Source organism: Spermophilus citellus, assembly GCF_964194105.1.
Source record: "Spermophilus citellus genome assembly, chromosome: 1".
In the NCBI taxonomy this organism is placed as follows: Eukaryota; Metazoa; Chordata; class Mammalia; order Rodentia; family Sciuridae; genus Spermophilus; species Spermophilus citellus.
The window spans coordinates 157,515,546-157,534,075 of NC_138182.1; the positions used below are offsets into that span (position 1 = coordinate 157,515,546).

At 40.5% G+C, this 18,530-nt stretch overlaps 1 protein-coding gene across 1 annotated transcript; it reads left to right on the forward strand.

Moving 5' to 3' along the window:
* Positions 1 to 214: 214 nt before the first annotated feature.
* LOC308653526 (SHC SH2 domain-binding protein 1-like) lies at positions 215 to 2,176 on the forward strand (the record flags this gene model as incomplete). The annotated part of the gene is given in 5 exon segments (XM_081302097.1): positions 215 to 321; positions 414 to 1,104; positions 1,108 to 1,132; positions 1,135 to 2,043; positions 2,046 to 2,176. Coding segments are annotated over 5 exon segments (1,863 nt in total).
* Positions 2,177 to 18,530: the final 16,354 nt, after the last annotated feature.

The window sequence follows — 18,530 nt, forward strand, 5'->3', positions numbered from 1 at the left end:
TGCCTTAGGCCTCACTTATCTAAGGCTTTGGGAAAAGCAGTTTCCTTATTTGTAAAAGATGTTCCAGAATCCATTTCAGAGGGTCCCCAACCAGAGCAGGGACACCAGGGAGTAGAATGAGGATCCCCTGGCCCACTGAGATTCTAGGAAGAGGTGGTTGGGTTCTTTCATTGCAAAAACATATATGAGGGGTGGAGATCTGGGGCTTGGGGCGATGGCACCAGAGCGTACTAACTGGGCAGCCGAGGAGGAGCCGGAGCCCCTGGAGAAAGGTTTGTTCCAAGATGAAGAGTCATGCAGTGATTGTCGCTACCACGATAAGTCACTAGTTTACAAAGTTTTGTGCCAGAAGGAAAAACTCTTTTCCCAGAAATTTTCCAAACAAGTCAACTTTTGTTCTATGAATGATTCAGAGCCTATCAAGATTACATTTTAGCTGACTGCAAGGCCTCTGAAGTAAGGGAATTCACAGCTGAGTTCTTGGAGAAGGTCCTTGAACCATCTGGATGGCAGGCAGTCTGGCACACTAATGTGTTTGAGGTGCTGGTTGAGGTTACAGATGTGGACTTTGCAGCCTTGAAGGCAGTCGTGAAGCTTGCTGAACCCTATGTCTGTGACTCTGAAGTGAACACTTTTACCTTGGATTGTGTGAAAGAGCTCCTTGAGCTGAAGGAATGTCGGTTGCCCCTGCAGGAGTTGTGGGTGGTGTTTGATGGTTCTGGAGTATTTGACCAGACAGCCCTTGCAATTGAGCACGTCAGATTTTTCTACCAAAACAGTTGGAGGAGTTGGGATGAAGAAGAGGAGGATGAGTATGATCATTTTGTCAGATGTGTTGAACCTCGATTGAGATTGTATTATGATATTCTTGAAGACCAAGTTCCTTCAGGACTTGTTGTTGACTACCGTAATCTGTTGTCTCAATGTGAGGAGAGTTACAGGAAATTTCTAAATCTGAGAAGCAGTTTGTCAAATTGTAATTCTGATTCTGAGCAGGAAAATATCTCCATGGTGGAAGGATTAAAATTCTATTCGGAGATTGAACAGTTGAAACAAAAGTTAAAACTCATTGAGAATCCTTTGTTGAGATATGTGTTTGGTTATTAGAAGAACTCTAATATTCAAGCAAAGGGCAACGTCCAAATGGCCAGAAGGTCACCCATGTGGTCTCATCCACCATGATGACTGGTCTACTTTGGGCTCTGCTCAGGGACAAGCTTTGTGAAGAGCATTGTGAGGGGGAAATAGAAGTTCAGTTCCACAGAGATCCATTGTCTGCTATAAATGCTTGCTTTGAAGGTGACACTGTTATTGTTTGTCCTGGTCATTACGTGGTACATGGCACATTCTCCATTGCTGATTCCATTGAATTGGAAGGATATGGTCTACCAGATGATATTGTGATAGAAAAGAGAGGCAAAGGAGATACTTTTATGGATGGCACAGGTGCGGATATTAAAATCTCAAACATAAAATTTGTTCAGCATGATGCTGTAGAAGGAATCTTAATCATTCATTGTGGCAAGACGACATTGGAAAACTGTGTGTTGCAGTGTGAAACTACAGGAGTCACAGTACGAACATCAGCTGAATTTTTAATGAAGAACTCAGATTTATATGGTGCCAAGGATGCTGGTATTGAAATATATCCTGGGAGTAAGTGTATCCTGAGTGACAATGGGATCCATCATTGCAAGGAGGGGATCCTCATTAAGGACTTCTTAGATGAGCATTATGACATTCCTAAAATATCCATGGTAAATAATGTCATACATAATAATGAAGGTTATGGTGTTGTTTTGGTGAAGCCTACAATTTTCTCTGAACTGCAAGACAATGCCCACGATGGAATTGAAGAAAATAAAGCACTTAAAATTCAGACAAGTGAAGAGGCAGATGCAGCTGAAAGAGTGGATCTAGAAGAACTGATTCAGTGTGCAACAGGCAGAATGGAGCTTTCTGCAAGAACTGACCTTTCTGAGCAAGTTGAGGGTAATTGTGAAATTGTAAATGAACTAGTTGCCGTCTCTACACAAAAAGGCCACAGAAAAGATTGAGTGAACTGGGGATCACACAAGCCGATGACAACTTAATGTCACAGGAGATGTTTGTTGCAATTGTGGGGAACCAGTTTAAGTGGAATGGAAAAGGGAGTTTTGGCACTTTTCTTTTCTGACCACAGTGATGTAACTAGATAACAAAATATTGAATTTTGCACATGCTGCTCTAAGAATCACTGCTGCTTTGTAGTTTGCTTTATGTTGTATTTTATATTTGATATATTTGATTGGGCTTGAGTGAAATGTAGATTTATTTCTACCTGCAGCTATTGCACATAAAACACTCTTCATAAGAAGGGTCATAAAAACATAAAATAATTGGAGATTTCTTATTTAGAATGTCTTGTTTTCTTAAACACATAGTTCTCATATTAAGCCTGGTGTGTAGCTTTCTAGTGTGAATACACTTTAATCCAGCACTTCAAAGAGGAGGAAGAAAGGTAAGGAATGCAAGACAGTATGCACCAAAATGCAATAGGTATCACATGTGCAGGGTTCTTCTAGAGTTGTCTTTTTATCCCAATTACAGTGAGTCTGATTTCCACACTATATTTGAATAATACTTGTCTTAAAATAAAGGCTTTTATGATTGGGAAGTTATCTAACTAATCAGACTTATTATTGAGAATTTGAGTGGAATGCATTTTTATGTTGAACTATGCAATCATCAAGCCAGCAATAGATAACTTAGCAGGTTTAAAGCAGAAACAAAATGTGTTGTTTGGATTCATGTGTTTGTAGAGCATTTCCAGTACTGAATGTGAATGATTAAAAAGAAAGTCTTTTTCTTTCACCATAGCAGTACTCTGATCATATTTCTTACATAGTCAAAATGATTACCTATACAACCTATGTCAACTATGTATTCTTGGTATCTCATCTTGTAAACATAGCTTTTAAACATATTTAAAATTTAAAAAGCTATATGTGACATTAATATGCCTACTGATTAAAATTATACTGATGAAACAATAAAAAACATATATGAAGTGCCTACTGTATGCAGGCACATTTCCAGGCATTTAGCATATAATTTAGGGAGTGATGCAAAAAAGCCTAGTCCTCCTGGGCTGCCATTCCTGTCAGACATTAGAGATGGTACCCTCCTGTCTTCCTCTAGGTATGGATTCTTCCACCTTGACTGTGAAGAGCTCCTGTCCCCAGAGTGGGGACTCTTGGGCACTGAAGTTGAAGAGGGCTGGACAAACCATAAGTCTCAAACTTTTTGTGATTCCCCTCAGAGGGCTGAGGTCTGAGGCTAAGCCTGTAAGAGGAGGAAGACAGATAGCTGTGGGTAGGGTCCAGGGCACCTGGACAGAGGAGAGCAAGCTGGGGGCTCAGAGCCAGGCACTGTGAGAATTCATCTCCACTACAGTCCATCCAACTAGGTTTGCCCGCACAATTCTGTATTGAGACTGGACAAGAGATATGAGGTGCAACCTGTTCACACATGGACCCCCCACCTCTGCCCTCTGTGAGCAGCTGCACCTACAGGCTGGGCAGCCTCTGCATGGGAACCTACCCTGCAGGGGGGCTTGGAAGGGCCTAGGGAAGGAGAGGTCAAGCCCCTAACTCTGCCTGCTTGCCTGCCTGCCTGCCTGTCTCCCAGCACACTTTGCTCCATCCTGCAAACCTGGCTGGACAAATACCCCAAGGATTTTTGTGGGTATCCAGATATGGCCAGCCTGACCCAGCTAATGGCCTATGTGCTGCTCAACATGGCTGGCTTGGACCTGACCTTCTATGTCCACAGGATCCTGTCCCAGCAGAAGGGACCCAGATCCCAGTGAGGTTGAGTCAGTGAGAAGACCTGAGGGTGACATAGAGTGTTTGAGAGAGGTTGGTGCTGGGTCCTGCTGGGAGGAAGCTCGAGGGACAGACATTAGGCCAGAAGCAGGATGAGCCTGGGACTGTGCAGGCAGTAGACCCCAATCTATACAGACATTCTATTGTGGGGACAGGGGCTGGGGTAGAGGCAGTATCTCAGAGACAGGATCTTCTATGGATTAGGAAAGGCTCAGAGAAAGACAGTCATATTGGGGATCTTTCCTCTTGCATCTCCAGTACCACCTGGAGATATAGTATAGTGCTGTCCCCAGCAGCAGTGTCCCCATTTATATCATTAGATTTGGGGCAGTCCAGACCTCTCAGTTTGAGGACAAGAAGACATCAGTAATACCACCATCAATGGAAAGGGACAGCTCTGTCACCTTCCCCAGAAGGAGAGCTCCAGCTCCCAGAAGCCACTGTGCCACCTGCGGAGCAGGAGCCAGCTCAGTCCCCAATGGCAAACTAGAACCCCTTCCACCTCCAGAAACACATCTTTCAGCTGCTGTGAATCTTTTTTTTATTTATTTTTTTAGTTTTAGGTGGACACAATATCTTTATTTTATTTTTTATGTGGTGTTGAGGATCAAACCCAGCGCCCCACGCATGCCAGGCGAGTGCGCTACCACTTGAGCCACATCCCCAGCCCTGCTGTGGATCTTGAGCTAAATCCACTACAGGTGAGATGAAGCCATTCCCCTGTGGCAACAGAGCTTTCCTGTCACTGTAGAGGACACTCTGTGATGTTTGCACAATGAGGAAAACCACTCATGATGCACTCCTCAGGGTGTATTCTGTCAGTAAGTAACATATGGCTGTGTTCGATAACAGTGTGTTCTGACCAAAATCCCAGCAGAGTTTTATGTATCTATAAACAAGCTGACCTTAAAAATTTATACAAAAAGAAGTACTAGAACGTATATTTACACAAACTAAGAGAACTATGACATCAATAGGCAATATAATCTTAGGGGACTACCATTGTATATTTGTGTCACTGTTGACCAAAATGCTATGTAACACAGGACTATGCATGCAGTTTATCAAATATCAATCTATTGATTGATTTTGGGGAACAGTGATGTGTTTATTGTGCTGAGATTTTATTTCATGAGCACCATATGTATTTCTAGTGTTTTGGATCCTTTGATTTTTCTTTCTTTAGCATTTTGGAGTCTTCAACATACAAGTCTTACACGTGTTTTGTTAGATTTATTCTAAATATGTGGGTTTTTCCACAATTTTTGTTTCCTAATTTTCAGTTGCTAATATGTAGAAGTACAATTGACTTTTGTTTGTTGACCAGGTATCCTCCTGCTCTTGTTACAATGTGTCTTGGACATTTTTTCCTATGGAGAAATGGAGTTTTTATTTTCTCTCCTTAATCCAGAGAGACTAGGGAGTAACACTGCAGCCCAGGCTGAGTCCCCATCGCCCTGTCCTCTGAAGCTCAGGTTTGCACATTTGCTTCCCCCACCTCCTTCCCTACCCAACAGTCATCTGTGCTGCCCACCCTGGCAAGCTTTCTGCATAACACTTCATCTGCTCATGGCATCACGAATTCATTTTCCCACCTTTCTCACTCAGAAGAAGAGGGAGGAGCAGGGGTAATCACACATCCAGGAGATGTGAGGAGGTTGGAGAGACAGCTGCACCTGTGACCCCCACCTGGGAGCGCTTCTCCTTCAGCTTCCACAAATCTACCCTCTAGCTTTCAGATGCTTTCCCATCCCCAACACCCCACCCCTGAGCAGCCAGTAACTCTGTATCATCCCCGAGTTTTCAGGAATTTCAGACTTCCAACTTACAGGTCTGACAAAAAGCCCGATTTTCCCATCTGCTAGAGTGGGTTAGAAGACACTACTTTTGTTCCCGACATGAGTTGGGACAGAGGGTACAACAGTAATACCACTCAAAGAGTCCACTGACTTTCTCCAAGCTCCCAGGTATTAGCCCTGCAATCTTGGAAATGTTACTCTCAGAACCTTCCTATTCACCCCCTCCCCACTCCAAACACTTCTAAAAATAATAATATCAACCCTTATTCCATGCAGCTGTTTCCTCTCCTGGAAACTGTAAGGGCCAACCCAGTGTACTGAGGACATGGATTTTATGCTCACTCTGCCTTTATACTCTGTGTCACTTTGGACAAGTCCTTTCACCTCTCCAAGGCTCGGTTCCCTTACTGTAAATTGGGAATGATATGACAGCAAGCATAGACTTACTCTGAGAAGCAAAGCCATCCCAGCACCATGGGAACCTGCGTTGTCGAGCTGCTGTTACAGAGGAAGGTTCCTTCTACTGTAAAAATAATGTAATAAAAATAGAATAGACACTTCTGCTTCCAGGAAGATGGAATAATAGGAAATGGATTTACCCCTCCCACCTGACATAATCAAAGAGCCAGAAAAAAAAATGTGTGAAGGCACCTGCAAGGTAGGCGGACCTGCGACCCACCAGCAGGTCAGGCCCAGCAACCTGCGGGGTGACAGAACTGCCCCACACGCCTGCAGGGTAGGCGGACCTGCGACCCACCAGCAGAAAAGGTCCAGCGGCCTGCTGAGGGGCAGGCCCGCCCCCTCCCGCCGGTGCCTGCAAGGTAGGCGGAACTGTGACCACCGGCAGATCAGGCCCAGCGGCCTGCAGAGTGACAGAGCTGCCCCAAGTGCCTGCAGGGTAGGCAGACCTGCGACTGACCGGCAGAGCAGACCTAGCGGCCCACCAGCGTGGTAGACAGATCAACGCAAATGGAGGAGGATCACAGCCATTACCTGCCCTGCAAGGGAGATTTTTCAACTATACAAGAGCAATATAAATAAATAGAGGGAAAATTTCAAAAACTCAACAGTTTCACCAAGCAGAAAGAAACGCGAGCAGTATGAAAAGACAAGGAAAGAAAGGACCACAAGCAATGCAGGTCAACTCAACTTTAGAAGAGGTAATAGCTGCAACAGATGGAATAAAAGATAAAGAGTTCAGGATATACATGCTTCAGATGATCTGGAAAATCAGACAATGAAAGATCACTTTGACAAGGAACTAAATAAACAAATCCAGGAAGCAAAAGATCAATTACATAGGGAGATAGAGGTAATAAAAAACAAGCAAATAGAAATCCTAGAAATGCAGGAAGCAATAAACCAACTTAAAAACTCAATTGAGAATACTATCAGCAGAGTAGATCACTTAGAAGATAGAACATCAGACAATGAAGACAAAGTATTTCAACTTGAAAAGAACATAGACAGCTCAGCAAGACTGCTAAGAAACCATGAGCAGAACATCCAAGAAATATGGGATAACATTAAAAGACCAAACTTAAGAGCCATTGGGATACAGGAAGGCACAGAGCTCCAAACCAAAGGAATAAACAATCTATTCAATGAAATAATACGAGAAAACTTCCCAGACTTGAAGAATGAGACAGAATCCCAAATCCTAGAAGCCTACAGGACGCTGAATGTGCAAAATCATAAGAGATCCACACCTAGACACATTATAATGAAGATGCCCAACATACAGAATAAGGAGAGAATTTTAAAAGCTACAAGAGAAAGGAAGCAGATTACATTTAGGGGTAAACCAATCAGGATAACAGCTGATCTCTCAACACAGACTCTGAAAGCTAGAAGATCCTGGAATAACATATTTCAAACACTGAAAGAAATTGGGTTCCAACCAAGAATCGTGTATCCGGCGAAATTAAGCTTCAGGATGGAAGATGAAATTAAAACCTTCCACGATAAACAAAAGTTAAAAGAATTTGCAGCTAGAAAACCATCTCTTCAAAAAATCCTTGGCAAAACATTAAAGGAAGAGGAAATGGAAAATAACAATGAAAACCAACAGTGGGAGGTAGGACAGTAAAGGGGGGAAAGTAATCAAAGAGGAAAACAAATCAGGTTTAGTAACATTAATAAACAAATATGGCTGGAAGAACAAACCATATCTCAATAATAACCCTAAATGTTAATGGCTTAAACTCACCAATTAAGAGACACAGGCTAGTTGAATGGATCACAAAACAAGACCCAACAATATGCTGCCTACAGGAGATGCATTTGATAGGAAAAGATATACATAGACTGAAGGTGAAAGGTTGGGAAAAATCATATCACTCATATGCGGAAACAAGCATGAGTGTCCATACTCATATCTAATAAAATAGATTTCAAGCCAAAGTTAATCAAAAGGGATAAAGAGGGACACTACATACTGCTCAAGGGAACCATATACCAACAAGACATAACAATAATAAATATATATGCCCCAAACAATGGTGCAGCTATGTTCATCAAGCAAACTCTTCTCAAGTACAAGAGTCTAATAGACCACCATACAATAATCATGGGAGACTTCAACACACCTCTCTCACCACTGGACAGATCTTCCAAACAAAAGTTAAATAAGGAAACTATAGAACTCAATAACACAATTAATAACCTAGACTTAATTGACATATATAGAATATACCACCCAACATCAAGCAGTTACACTTTTTTCTCAGAAGCACATGGATCCTTCTCAAAAACAGATCATATATTATGTCACAGGGCAACTCTTAGAAAATATAAAGGAGTAGAGATAATACCATGCATCTTATCTGATCATAATGGAATGAAACTGAAAATCAACGATAAAAGAAGAAAGGAAAAATCATGCATCACTTGGAGAATGAACAATAGGTTACTGAATGATCAATGGGTTTTAGAAGACATCAAGGAGGAAATTAAAAACGTCTTAGAGTTAAATGAAAACACAGACACAACATATCGGAATCTATGGGACACATTGAAAGCAGTTCTAAGAGGAAAATTCATTGCTTGGAGTTCATTCCTTAAAAAAAGAAAAAAACAACAAATAAATTATCTCATACTTCATCTCAAAATCCTAGAAAAAGAAGAGCAAAACAACAGCAAAAGAAGTAGAAGGCAAGAAATAATTAAAATAAGAGCTGAAATTAATGAAATCGAAACAAAAGAAACAATTGAAAAAATTGACAAGACTAAAAGTTGGTTCTTTGAAAAAATAAATAAAATCGACAGACCCTTAGCCATGCTAACGAAGAGAAGAAGAGAGAGAACTCAAATTACTAGCATACGGGATGAAAAAGGCAGTATCACAACAGACACTTCAGAAATACAGAAGATAATCAGAAATTATTTTGAATCCTTATACTCCAATAAAATAGAAGATAGTGAAGGCATAGATAAATTTCTTAAGTCATATGATATGCCCAGATTGAGTCAGGAGGATATAGACAACCTAAACAGACCAATAACAATAGAGGAAATAGAAGAAACCATCAAAAGACTACCAACTAAGAAAAGCCCAGGACCGGATGGGAATACAGTGGAGTTTTACAAAACCTTTAAAGAGGAACTAACACCAATACTTTTCAAGCTATTTCAGGAAATAGAAAAAGAGGGAGAAGAACTTCCAAATACATTCTACGAGGCCAACATCACCCTGATGCCTAAACCAGACAAAGACACTTCAAAGAAAGAAAACTACAGACCAATATCTCTAATGAACCTAGATGCAAAAATCCTCAATAAAATTCTGGCGAATCGAATACAAAAACACATCAAAAAAATTGTGCACCATGATCAAGTAGGATTCATCCCTGGGATGCAAGGCTGGTTCAATATACGGAAATCAATAAATGTTATTCACCACATCAATAGACTTAAAAATAAGAACCATATGATCATCTCAATAGATGCAGAAAAAGCATTCGACAAAGTACAGCATCCCTTTATGTTCAAAACTCTAGAAAAATTAGGGATAACAGGATCATACCTCAACATTGTAAAAGCAATCTATGATAAGCCACAGGCCAGCATCATTCTGAATGGAGAAAAATTGAAGGCATTCCCTCTAAAATCTGGAACAAGACAGGGATGCCCTCTCTCACCACTTCTGTTCAACATAGTCCAGAGCAATTAGACAAAAGAAATGAAAGGCATAAAAATAGGAAAAGAAGAACTTAAATTATCACTATTTGCAGATGACATGATTCTATACCTAGCAGACCCAAAAGGGTCTACAAAGAAACTATTAGAGCTAATAAATGAATTCAGCAAAGTGGCAGGATATAAAATCAACACGCATAAATCAAATGCATTCCTGTATATCAGCGACAAATCCTCTGAAACGGAAATGAGGACAACTACTCCATTCACAATATCCCCCCAAAAAATAAAATACTTGGGAATCAACCTAACAAAAGAGGTGAAAGACTTATACAATGAAAACTACAGAACCCTAAAGAGAGATATAGAAGAAGACCTCAGAAGATGGAAAAATATACCCTGTTCATGGATAGGCAGAACTAACATCATCAAAATGGCGATATTACCAAAAGTCCTCTATAAGTTCAATGCAATGCCAATCAAAATCCCAACAGCATTTCTTGTAGAAATAGATAAAACAATCATGAAATTTATATGGAATAATAAAAGACCCAGAATAGCAAAAACAATGCTAAGCAGGAAGTGTGAATCAGGCAGTATAGCGATACCAGACTTCAAACTATACTACAGAGCAATAGTAACAAAAACAGTATGGTACTGGTACCAAAAAAGGCGGGTGGACCAATGGTACAGAATAGAGGACACAGTAACCAATCCACAAAACTACAACTATCTTATATTTGATAAAGGAGCTAAAAGCATGCAATGGAGGAAGGATAGCATCTTCAACAAATGGTGCTGGGAAAATTGGAAATCCATATGCAACAAAATGAAACTGAATCCGTTTCTCTCACCATGCACAAAAGTTAACTCAAAATGGATCAAGGAGCTTGATAGTAAATCAGAGACACGGCATCTGATAGAAGAAAAAGTTGGCTATGATCTACATACTGTGGGGTCGGGCTCCAAATTCCTCAATAGGACACCCATAGTGCAAGAGTTAACAACTAGAATCAACAAATGGGACTTACTCAAACTAAAAAGTTTTTTCTCAGCAAAAGAAACAATAAGAGAGGTAAACAGGGAGCCTACATCCTGGGAACAAATCTTTACCCCACACACTTCAGATAGAGCCCTAATATCCAGAGTATACAAAGAACTCAAAAAATTAGACAATAAGATAACGAATAACCCAATCAACAAATGGGCCAAGGACCTGAACAGACACTTCTCAGAGGAGGACATACTATCAATCATCAAGCACATGAAAAAATGCTCAGCATCGCTAGCAATCAGAGAAATGCAAATCAAAACCACCCTAAGATACCATCTCACTCCAGTAAGATTGGCAGCCATTATGAAGTCCAACAACAACAAGTGCTGGAGAGGATGCGGGGAAAAGGGTACACTTGTTCATTGTTGGTGGGACTGCAAATTGGTGCAGCCAATTTGGAAAGCAGTATGGAGATTTCTTGGAAAGCTGGGAATGGAAACACCATTTGACCCAGCTATTCCCCTTCTCAGTCTATTCCCTAAAGACCTAATAAGAGCATGCTACAGGGACACTGCTACATCGATGTTCATAGCAGCACAATTCACAATAGCAAGACTGTGGAACCAACCTAGATGCCCTTCAATAGATGAATGGATAAAAAAATGTGGCATTTATACACAATGGAGTATTACTCTGCATTAAGAAATGACAAAATCATAGAATTAGGAGGGAAATTGATGGCATTAGAGCAGATTATGCTAAGCGAAGCTAGCCAATCCTTAAAAAACAAATGCCATATGACTTCTTTGATATAAGGGGATTAACCAAGGACAGGGTAGGGACGAAGAGCTTGAGAAGAAGATTAACATTAAACAGGGATGAGAGGTGCAAGGGAAAGGGAGAGAGAAGGGAAATTGCATGGAAATGGAAGGTGATCCTCAGGGTTATACAAAATTACATATAAGAGGAAATGAGGGGTAAGAGAAGAATAATACAAGTGGAAGAAATGATTTACAGTAGAGGGGGTAGAGAGAGAAGAGGGGAGGAGAGGGGAGGGAAGGGGAGGGGGGATAGTAGAGGATAGGATAGACAGCAGAATACAACAGACACTAGAATGGCAATATGTAAATTAATGGAAGTGTAACTGATGTGATACAGCAATTTGTATATGGGGTAAAAATGGGAGTTCATAACCCACTTGAATCAAACTGTGAAATATGATATATCAAGAACTATGTAATGTTTTGAACGACCAACAATAAAAAAAAAAATAAAGAAAAAAATGTGTGAAGCGACAGTTTTCAATATAATGGACATCAGGCAATAAAAGATAATGATCCCTGTGAGACAGAAAACAAGTGAGGTAACCTTATGTCTTTCCCCAGCATATTGCTTTGGGCAAGGGCCCAGGCACAGGAAGAAAAAACAAGGAGAAGAGAGCCCTGAGCAGCAGAGGAGACCAAGGCAACCAGTATTTCTAAGACAGAGTAACAAGGAAGGGAAAGAAAACAGACATCTGTAGAGGGTCTGCCTTAAGTTTATAATAGAATACTGTTCAACACACAACCAGCAATCAGAGAAGGAATATCAGGAAGGAATAGGGAGAACAATGCCGGAGTTCACAGAGGCTGAGAAGAGCACCTGTTCCTACCGGCTAGATGAGAAAATCAAATAATTTATGGGACTCTGGACAGTAGAAGCAAAAAAGATCTTGTCTCAGTAACAGGGACTAATTAGTCCTAGGAAAAAAGCTGCCCTGATTTAACAAGTCTTGATAGCAGAACCTGAAAGGATGGAGATTTTTTCTAAATGGCTTACCTGCATACCAGAACAAAATTCAAGAGATTTATTTATAGGAGAATAAAATATCTAGCAACATAACAACATAAATTTCACAATATCTGGCATCCAATTGGACTAACCACCCATAAAGCAACAGGAAAAGAGCCATAAGAAAAAGAAAAATCAATTAGCTTAAACTGACCCAGAAATGGCACAGATGTTAGAATTAGCTAGATAAGAACATCAAAACAGGTTCTATAACTGTAGTCCAAGAGGTTAAGAAGAAACATGGAGGGGCTGAGGTTGTGGCTCAGTGGTAGAGTACTCGGCTAACGTGTGTGAAGCACTGGGTTCAATCCTCAGAACTGCATTAAAAAAAATAAAAAATAAATTAAAAAACTAAAAAAAAGTGTTTTTAAAAAAGAAAAAGGGTAATATTTTTGAAAGACTCGGACTGCAAAAGATGAAAACTACAATTGTAATCCCAAGAGACCCTTATGACTACCTAGCAACACTGCAGCCCAGGCTGAGTCCCCATAGCCCTGTCATTATTATAAATGATGAAAAATATAAAATGAAAGAAACAATAGATGGAATTAGACATTGCAGAAGAAAAGATTAGTAAAGTTGAAGACATAGAGATCTATATTATCCAAAAGGAAACAGAATGAGAGAGAAATACGTTTTAAAAAGAGCATCAGTGAGTTGTGAAGAAAGCCCTGAGTTAGTCCCCAGCAACACACACACACACACACACACACACACACACACACACACACACACATACACACAAAATCATCTACCTAAATATAAAAACTGAAGCAATAAGACCAATAGAACAAAAACATGGAAGAAAGTCTTTGTGACTTTGTTCTTGCTACAAATATAATATAATAGATAAAAAGAAGGATCTATAAAAGAAATCAACAAATTGGACTTCATCAAAATAAAAATAAATGGACTTCATCTATTGAAAGAATAAAAAGACAGGTCATAAATGGAGGAAAAACACTTGCAAAATATATATGTAAATGTAAAGGACTACAACCCAGAATATTATTATTTTAAAACCTCTTACATTTCAATAATAAGAAAACAAAAAATGCCAATTTTAAATGGGCAAAATATTCACACGGACTCTTTGCCATAATGATATATGATGACAAATAAGTACATGAAAAAAATGGTGAGGGAACAACAAATTAAAACCAAGTCTATTAGAATGGATGAAATTTAAACAATTATTATTTAAAATAACTATACAAAAAGCTGGGAAGAATATGGAGGAACTGATAGAAATGTAAGTGGGTAAAAACCAATTGAAAATAAATTATTTTAGTTAACTATCTAGTATATGGCCCAGCAATTTCACTCCAACATAAGAAACTACATGTTCACACAATGATCTGAATATGAATTCTTATCTATCTCAACCCTGAGCACAGCAAAGAACAAGAAGCCAACAGACACTCAAGAAATTCTGAATGGATGAAGACATAAATAGATGGAAGGGGAAAAGAAGTTGGCTGACAGAAACAAGAACAGACGATAGGCAGATAGATGGATGAAGACCCAATGGAAAGATGAATATGTGGACAAATGGACAAATGAGACTAATGGAGACATGAATGAATATATATATATGAATAAGAGATGAACCTGGGGAGAGATACAAAAAGAGATGGAGAGATGAACAAACAAATGGACAGAGATATATTATATGGATAGATGGATGAATAGATGAAAAGTCTGTAAGCACTTCGGGGACAGAGATGGTTTCTTGCTTATTTTTTTTTTTTGCATGTACACAAAAGGGATGAGCCTAAAGTAGTTAATGTACAACATACATTTTTTTGAAAGGAGTGATGGATTAAAGTGTTGTGTCACAGTAGAAAAGTTTTGTACTGAGTCAGAAGACCTGATTTCCTGCTCAAAATCTTCAGTTATCTGTATAACCAGGGGCAAATTAACCCAATATTTTAAATTCACCATCTCTAAAATGAGAAGGCTTAATTAAAGTATTTATAAGGTCTCTTCCAAACACTCCTTGGTTTCTTGAGTAGAAGCTCCTCAAATCTATGAAAGAGGTATGGAACAGAAAGGAGTCATATTTGAGAAAATGTGTGTTTGCTTACAATATGTCCTAATGCACAGCTGATCACAGATCTCTGCCAATTATGGAGGAGAACAGTTAATGCACTCCAGATGAGATTCTGTTCAAACTGTCTGGCTAAAAAGCCTTGGAGTGGAAATGAAAGACAGGCTGATAACAGAGCTGGAGGGGTAGTTAATAGTGAAATATGAACCTCTGTGAGGCTAAACCTACCCCAAGCTGAAAGAAAAGTGGGAAGGGCTAGTATACACAAAGCCTTCCCAGGAGACTTGGCTGCTGGCCAAACATACCCTTTGTCCAGAAGGACAGGTTTTTGTTCCCAGATCACCTGGTCTGTCCTGATAGATTCACATGTGGACTTGTGGCATGCTCTGGAGTAATAATTGTACTAAGAACACAGCTATCATTAGAGGTCTATGTGCTATCAGATGTCACATATATATTCCAAACCCTGACTATTTATGATCTCATCGATTCTCCCAACATTATAGCAGGAATGATGAACTTCATTCACGAAGGCAGAAAATAGAGCAAATTTAGGATTTGAATCCAGAGCAGTCTGGCTCTTTCTGCTGTGCCCAGCTGCCTTCTCTGTGAACAGCTGCCCTAGAACCAGTTAGATAATAATCCAGAAACTTTAACAGTTTATGTCCCACAAATTGCAGGCTCTGTCCCTATGCAATGTGCTTTCATGTTGATTCAAGTTGACAGTGTGGACCATTAGTCTGACAGGTGAAGTGACGCAGCCATGGTCACACAACTGTTAAGTGGTGGAACTGAGATTCCATGCCTGGGAACTGGAGTCCCATGCCATGGATCTTAATTAGTGAGATATTCTGTTCCATGTGGTAGCTGTAGTGGTTTTGCCTGGTGACAATATCTGAACTTTCTTTGGGGAATTACACCCATCACACTCATCACACCCATCGCCAGCCAGGTGATTTGAGCAGAACTGATCCACCCTTGGGAGTATAGGTGGAATGCATGATGGAACAGGCCCCAAGTTCAGATAGGCTCTGCTAAACTGCAGAAAGCAGCACTTGTACCCTGGAAAAATAAATACAGTTGCCAAAAACTATGAGGAATAACCATCAAGATGGAACAGGAATTCAGAGACTCCCTGATAGGCAAAAATCTCATTTTTAGAAATGTCAACTACATGGAGTAAGGAGGAAATTGTGCAAACACACCATTAGGCTTCAGAACAGGAATAATGGCTGGATGCACACACCAGCCTGACCTGCATGATGAGCAGTGTTCCACCCGCAGCCTTGGCTCCACTGCCCTCTGGTGGCCACACCGGAACCATCAGGCAGGTTTTAACAGTGCTGGAAGGAAGGAAGCAGTATTCCAATGAGAGAATCCCAGGACTTCTCTCCTTCTCAGTCACTGGCTTCGGCCTCACCTCCATCTTCCCCCTTGGACTTTTGCAATGGACTTCTCATGGATATTAATAAAGATTTTTAAAAAACCAGCCTACTACTGAATGCTCATTGTCACTGTTCTGAGCACTTGATCTTATTATCTCATGGAATTCTTCCATATCCTTGGGAAAATTAGTAATATCCCATTTACAAATGAGGAAACTAAGGCTCATGCAGGTTAAGAATCTTGCCCAAGGCCACATGGTTAACTATAAGTGGGAAAGAGCATTGTTCATAAGTACAGGGGGTTATTTTGGTTTGGTTTTTTTGGGGTAGGACAAGGGGTGGTGGTAAAATGTTCTAAAATTGATTGTAATGATAGCTGGACAACTTTCCAGTTGTCTTAGTCTTTTTTATGTTGCTATAACAAAATAACCAAAGTAAAGAAAAGAGGTTTATTTAATAATTTTGGAGTCCAAGATCAGATGACTCCATCTATTCAGCCTCTGGGAGGGGCCTTCAGGTTGTATCACAACATGGTGGTTAACATCATCCAAGGAAGGAGGTGAATGGCATCATGCAAAAGGGAGATAGCAGTCATATGGTCAGACAGGAAGCCAGAGAGATCCAGGGCCCAGGCTTGTTATAAAAATATAACAACTCATTCTCAAAGAAATTAACCAGAGTCCTGTGAGAACTGCATTAATATATCTTTTTTTTTTTCATATACCAGGGATTGAACCAAGGAGCAGTTAATCACTGAACCATATCCCCAGCCTGTTTTTTAGAGACAGAATCTCACTAAATTGCTGAGGTTGGCTTTGAATTTGCAATCCTCCTGCATCAGCCTCCCAAGCTGCTGAGATTACAGGCCTGGGCACTGCTCCCAGCTGCATTCATCACTCTTGAGGATGGTGCCCCTATGACCTCATTGCCTTCCCTAGGCTCCCCCCCCTTAAAGTTTCCAGCCCTTTCAACATCACCACAGAGGTGACCAAGCTTCCAGCACATGAATTTTTGAAGACACAATTATATCCAAATCATATCACTACCGAAGGGTAGGCCTGTGCATCTATTGATGCTGTAACAAATAAACACACTTGATGACTTCGAATAATGCAGTGGTACCCCTTCCTCCACAGAAAACCTCAAATTTCTCCAGAGACTCTCACCATAATTGTTTTTAGATTCTCAGCAGAATTTCTGCAAAAGAGTTTTTATACCCCAAGGTATAGCCCAAGGCCCTCACAGAGGCAGTTGGATTTCAATAGACAGCAGTCAGGTCCTGTGGAGCTAGTAGGCAGCAAGGAAAGGGAGGAGAATTCTCTCAGTCCTGGGCTCTCGCAGACAGTGACCTTGATTGTGTATCCAGGCCTGGGTTTCACTGTTCCAGAAAAAAAGCTGCTTTTGTGTGGACTTTTGCAGATTGTGAGCCTCTAAACCCCTTCCCTACACACTGGGTATAAAGTTCTGAAACTTTCTAAACTCAGGGTTCAGAGCATGTGATGGACTGGGGCAGAAGCCCCTCTTCTGAACCTGGCTGCAGGCAATAAATAAACCTGCTTGCTGCCATATCCTCAGTGTCCAGCCTCGTCTGTCCAACAACAATAAATAACACCAGTTTATTCTTTTATATTTTAGATGTCAAAGCCTATAATTATATTCCAGAATACAGAGTGGGAGAAAAATCTTCACCACATGCACATCAGAGCACCAATCTCCAGGATATATAAAGAACTCAAAAAATTTAACACCGTAAAAACAAATATCTCAATCATTAAATGGGCTAAGGAACTGAACAGACACTTCACAGAAGATGTACAATCTATCAACGAAAATATGAAAAAATGTTCAACCTCTCTAGCAATTAGAGAAAAGCAATTTGAAACTACTCTAAGATTTCATCTCACTCCAGTGAAAATGGTAATTATCAAGAATGCTAGCAACAATAAATGTTGGCGAGGTTGTGGGGGAAAAGGTATGCACATACATTGCTGGTGGGACTGCAAATTGGTGCAACCACTTGTGAGATCAGGCAACGGGGTGGCAACCAAAGGAGGCAGATTTAAAATGACCACTGAACAAGTCTTTATTGAGACTCACTCCTGGGGTGGAACTCCATCAGATGGACAGAGTGAACAGGAGGAGGGTCTGAGAAGAAACCGCATGGGGGCTCAACCAGACTGGAATTTTATGGGGCTTAGGCAGGAAGGGAAGGGCTTGGGACAGGAAAATGTGTTTTTAGAGTCCCTTGACCCACTGGAGTTGGTCAGGGAAACTGGCTGAACTCCAGGATTGGGCAGAAGACCCTGTTGATTGATAGGTGTTAGCCAGGAGATCCTGCTGATTGACAGGCATTTCCATCAGTGCCTGATTGATGTTTCTTTGGTGCTGCAGACTGCTTTGTCCTAAGGCATCGCCACCCCACCGACCTGACACCACTCTGGAAAGCAGTTCCTGAACAATGCTGTGTTC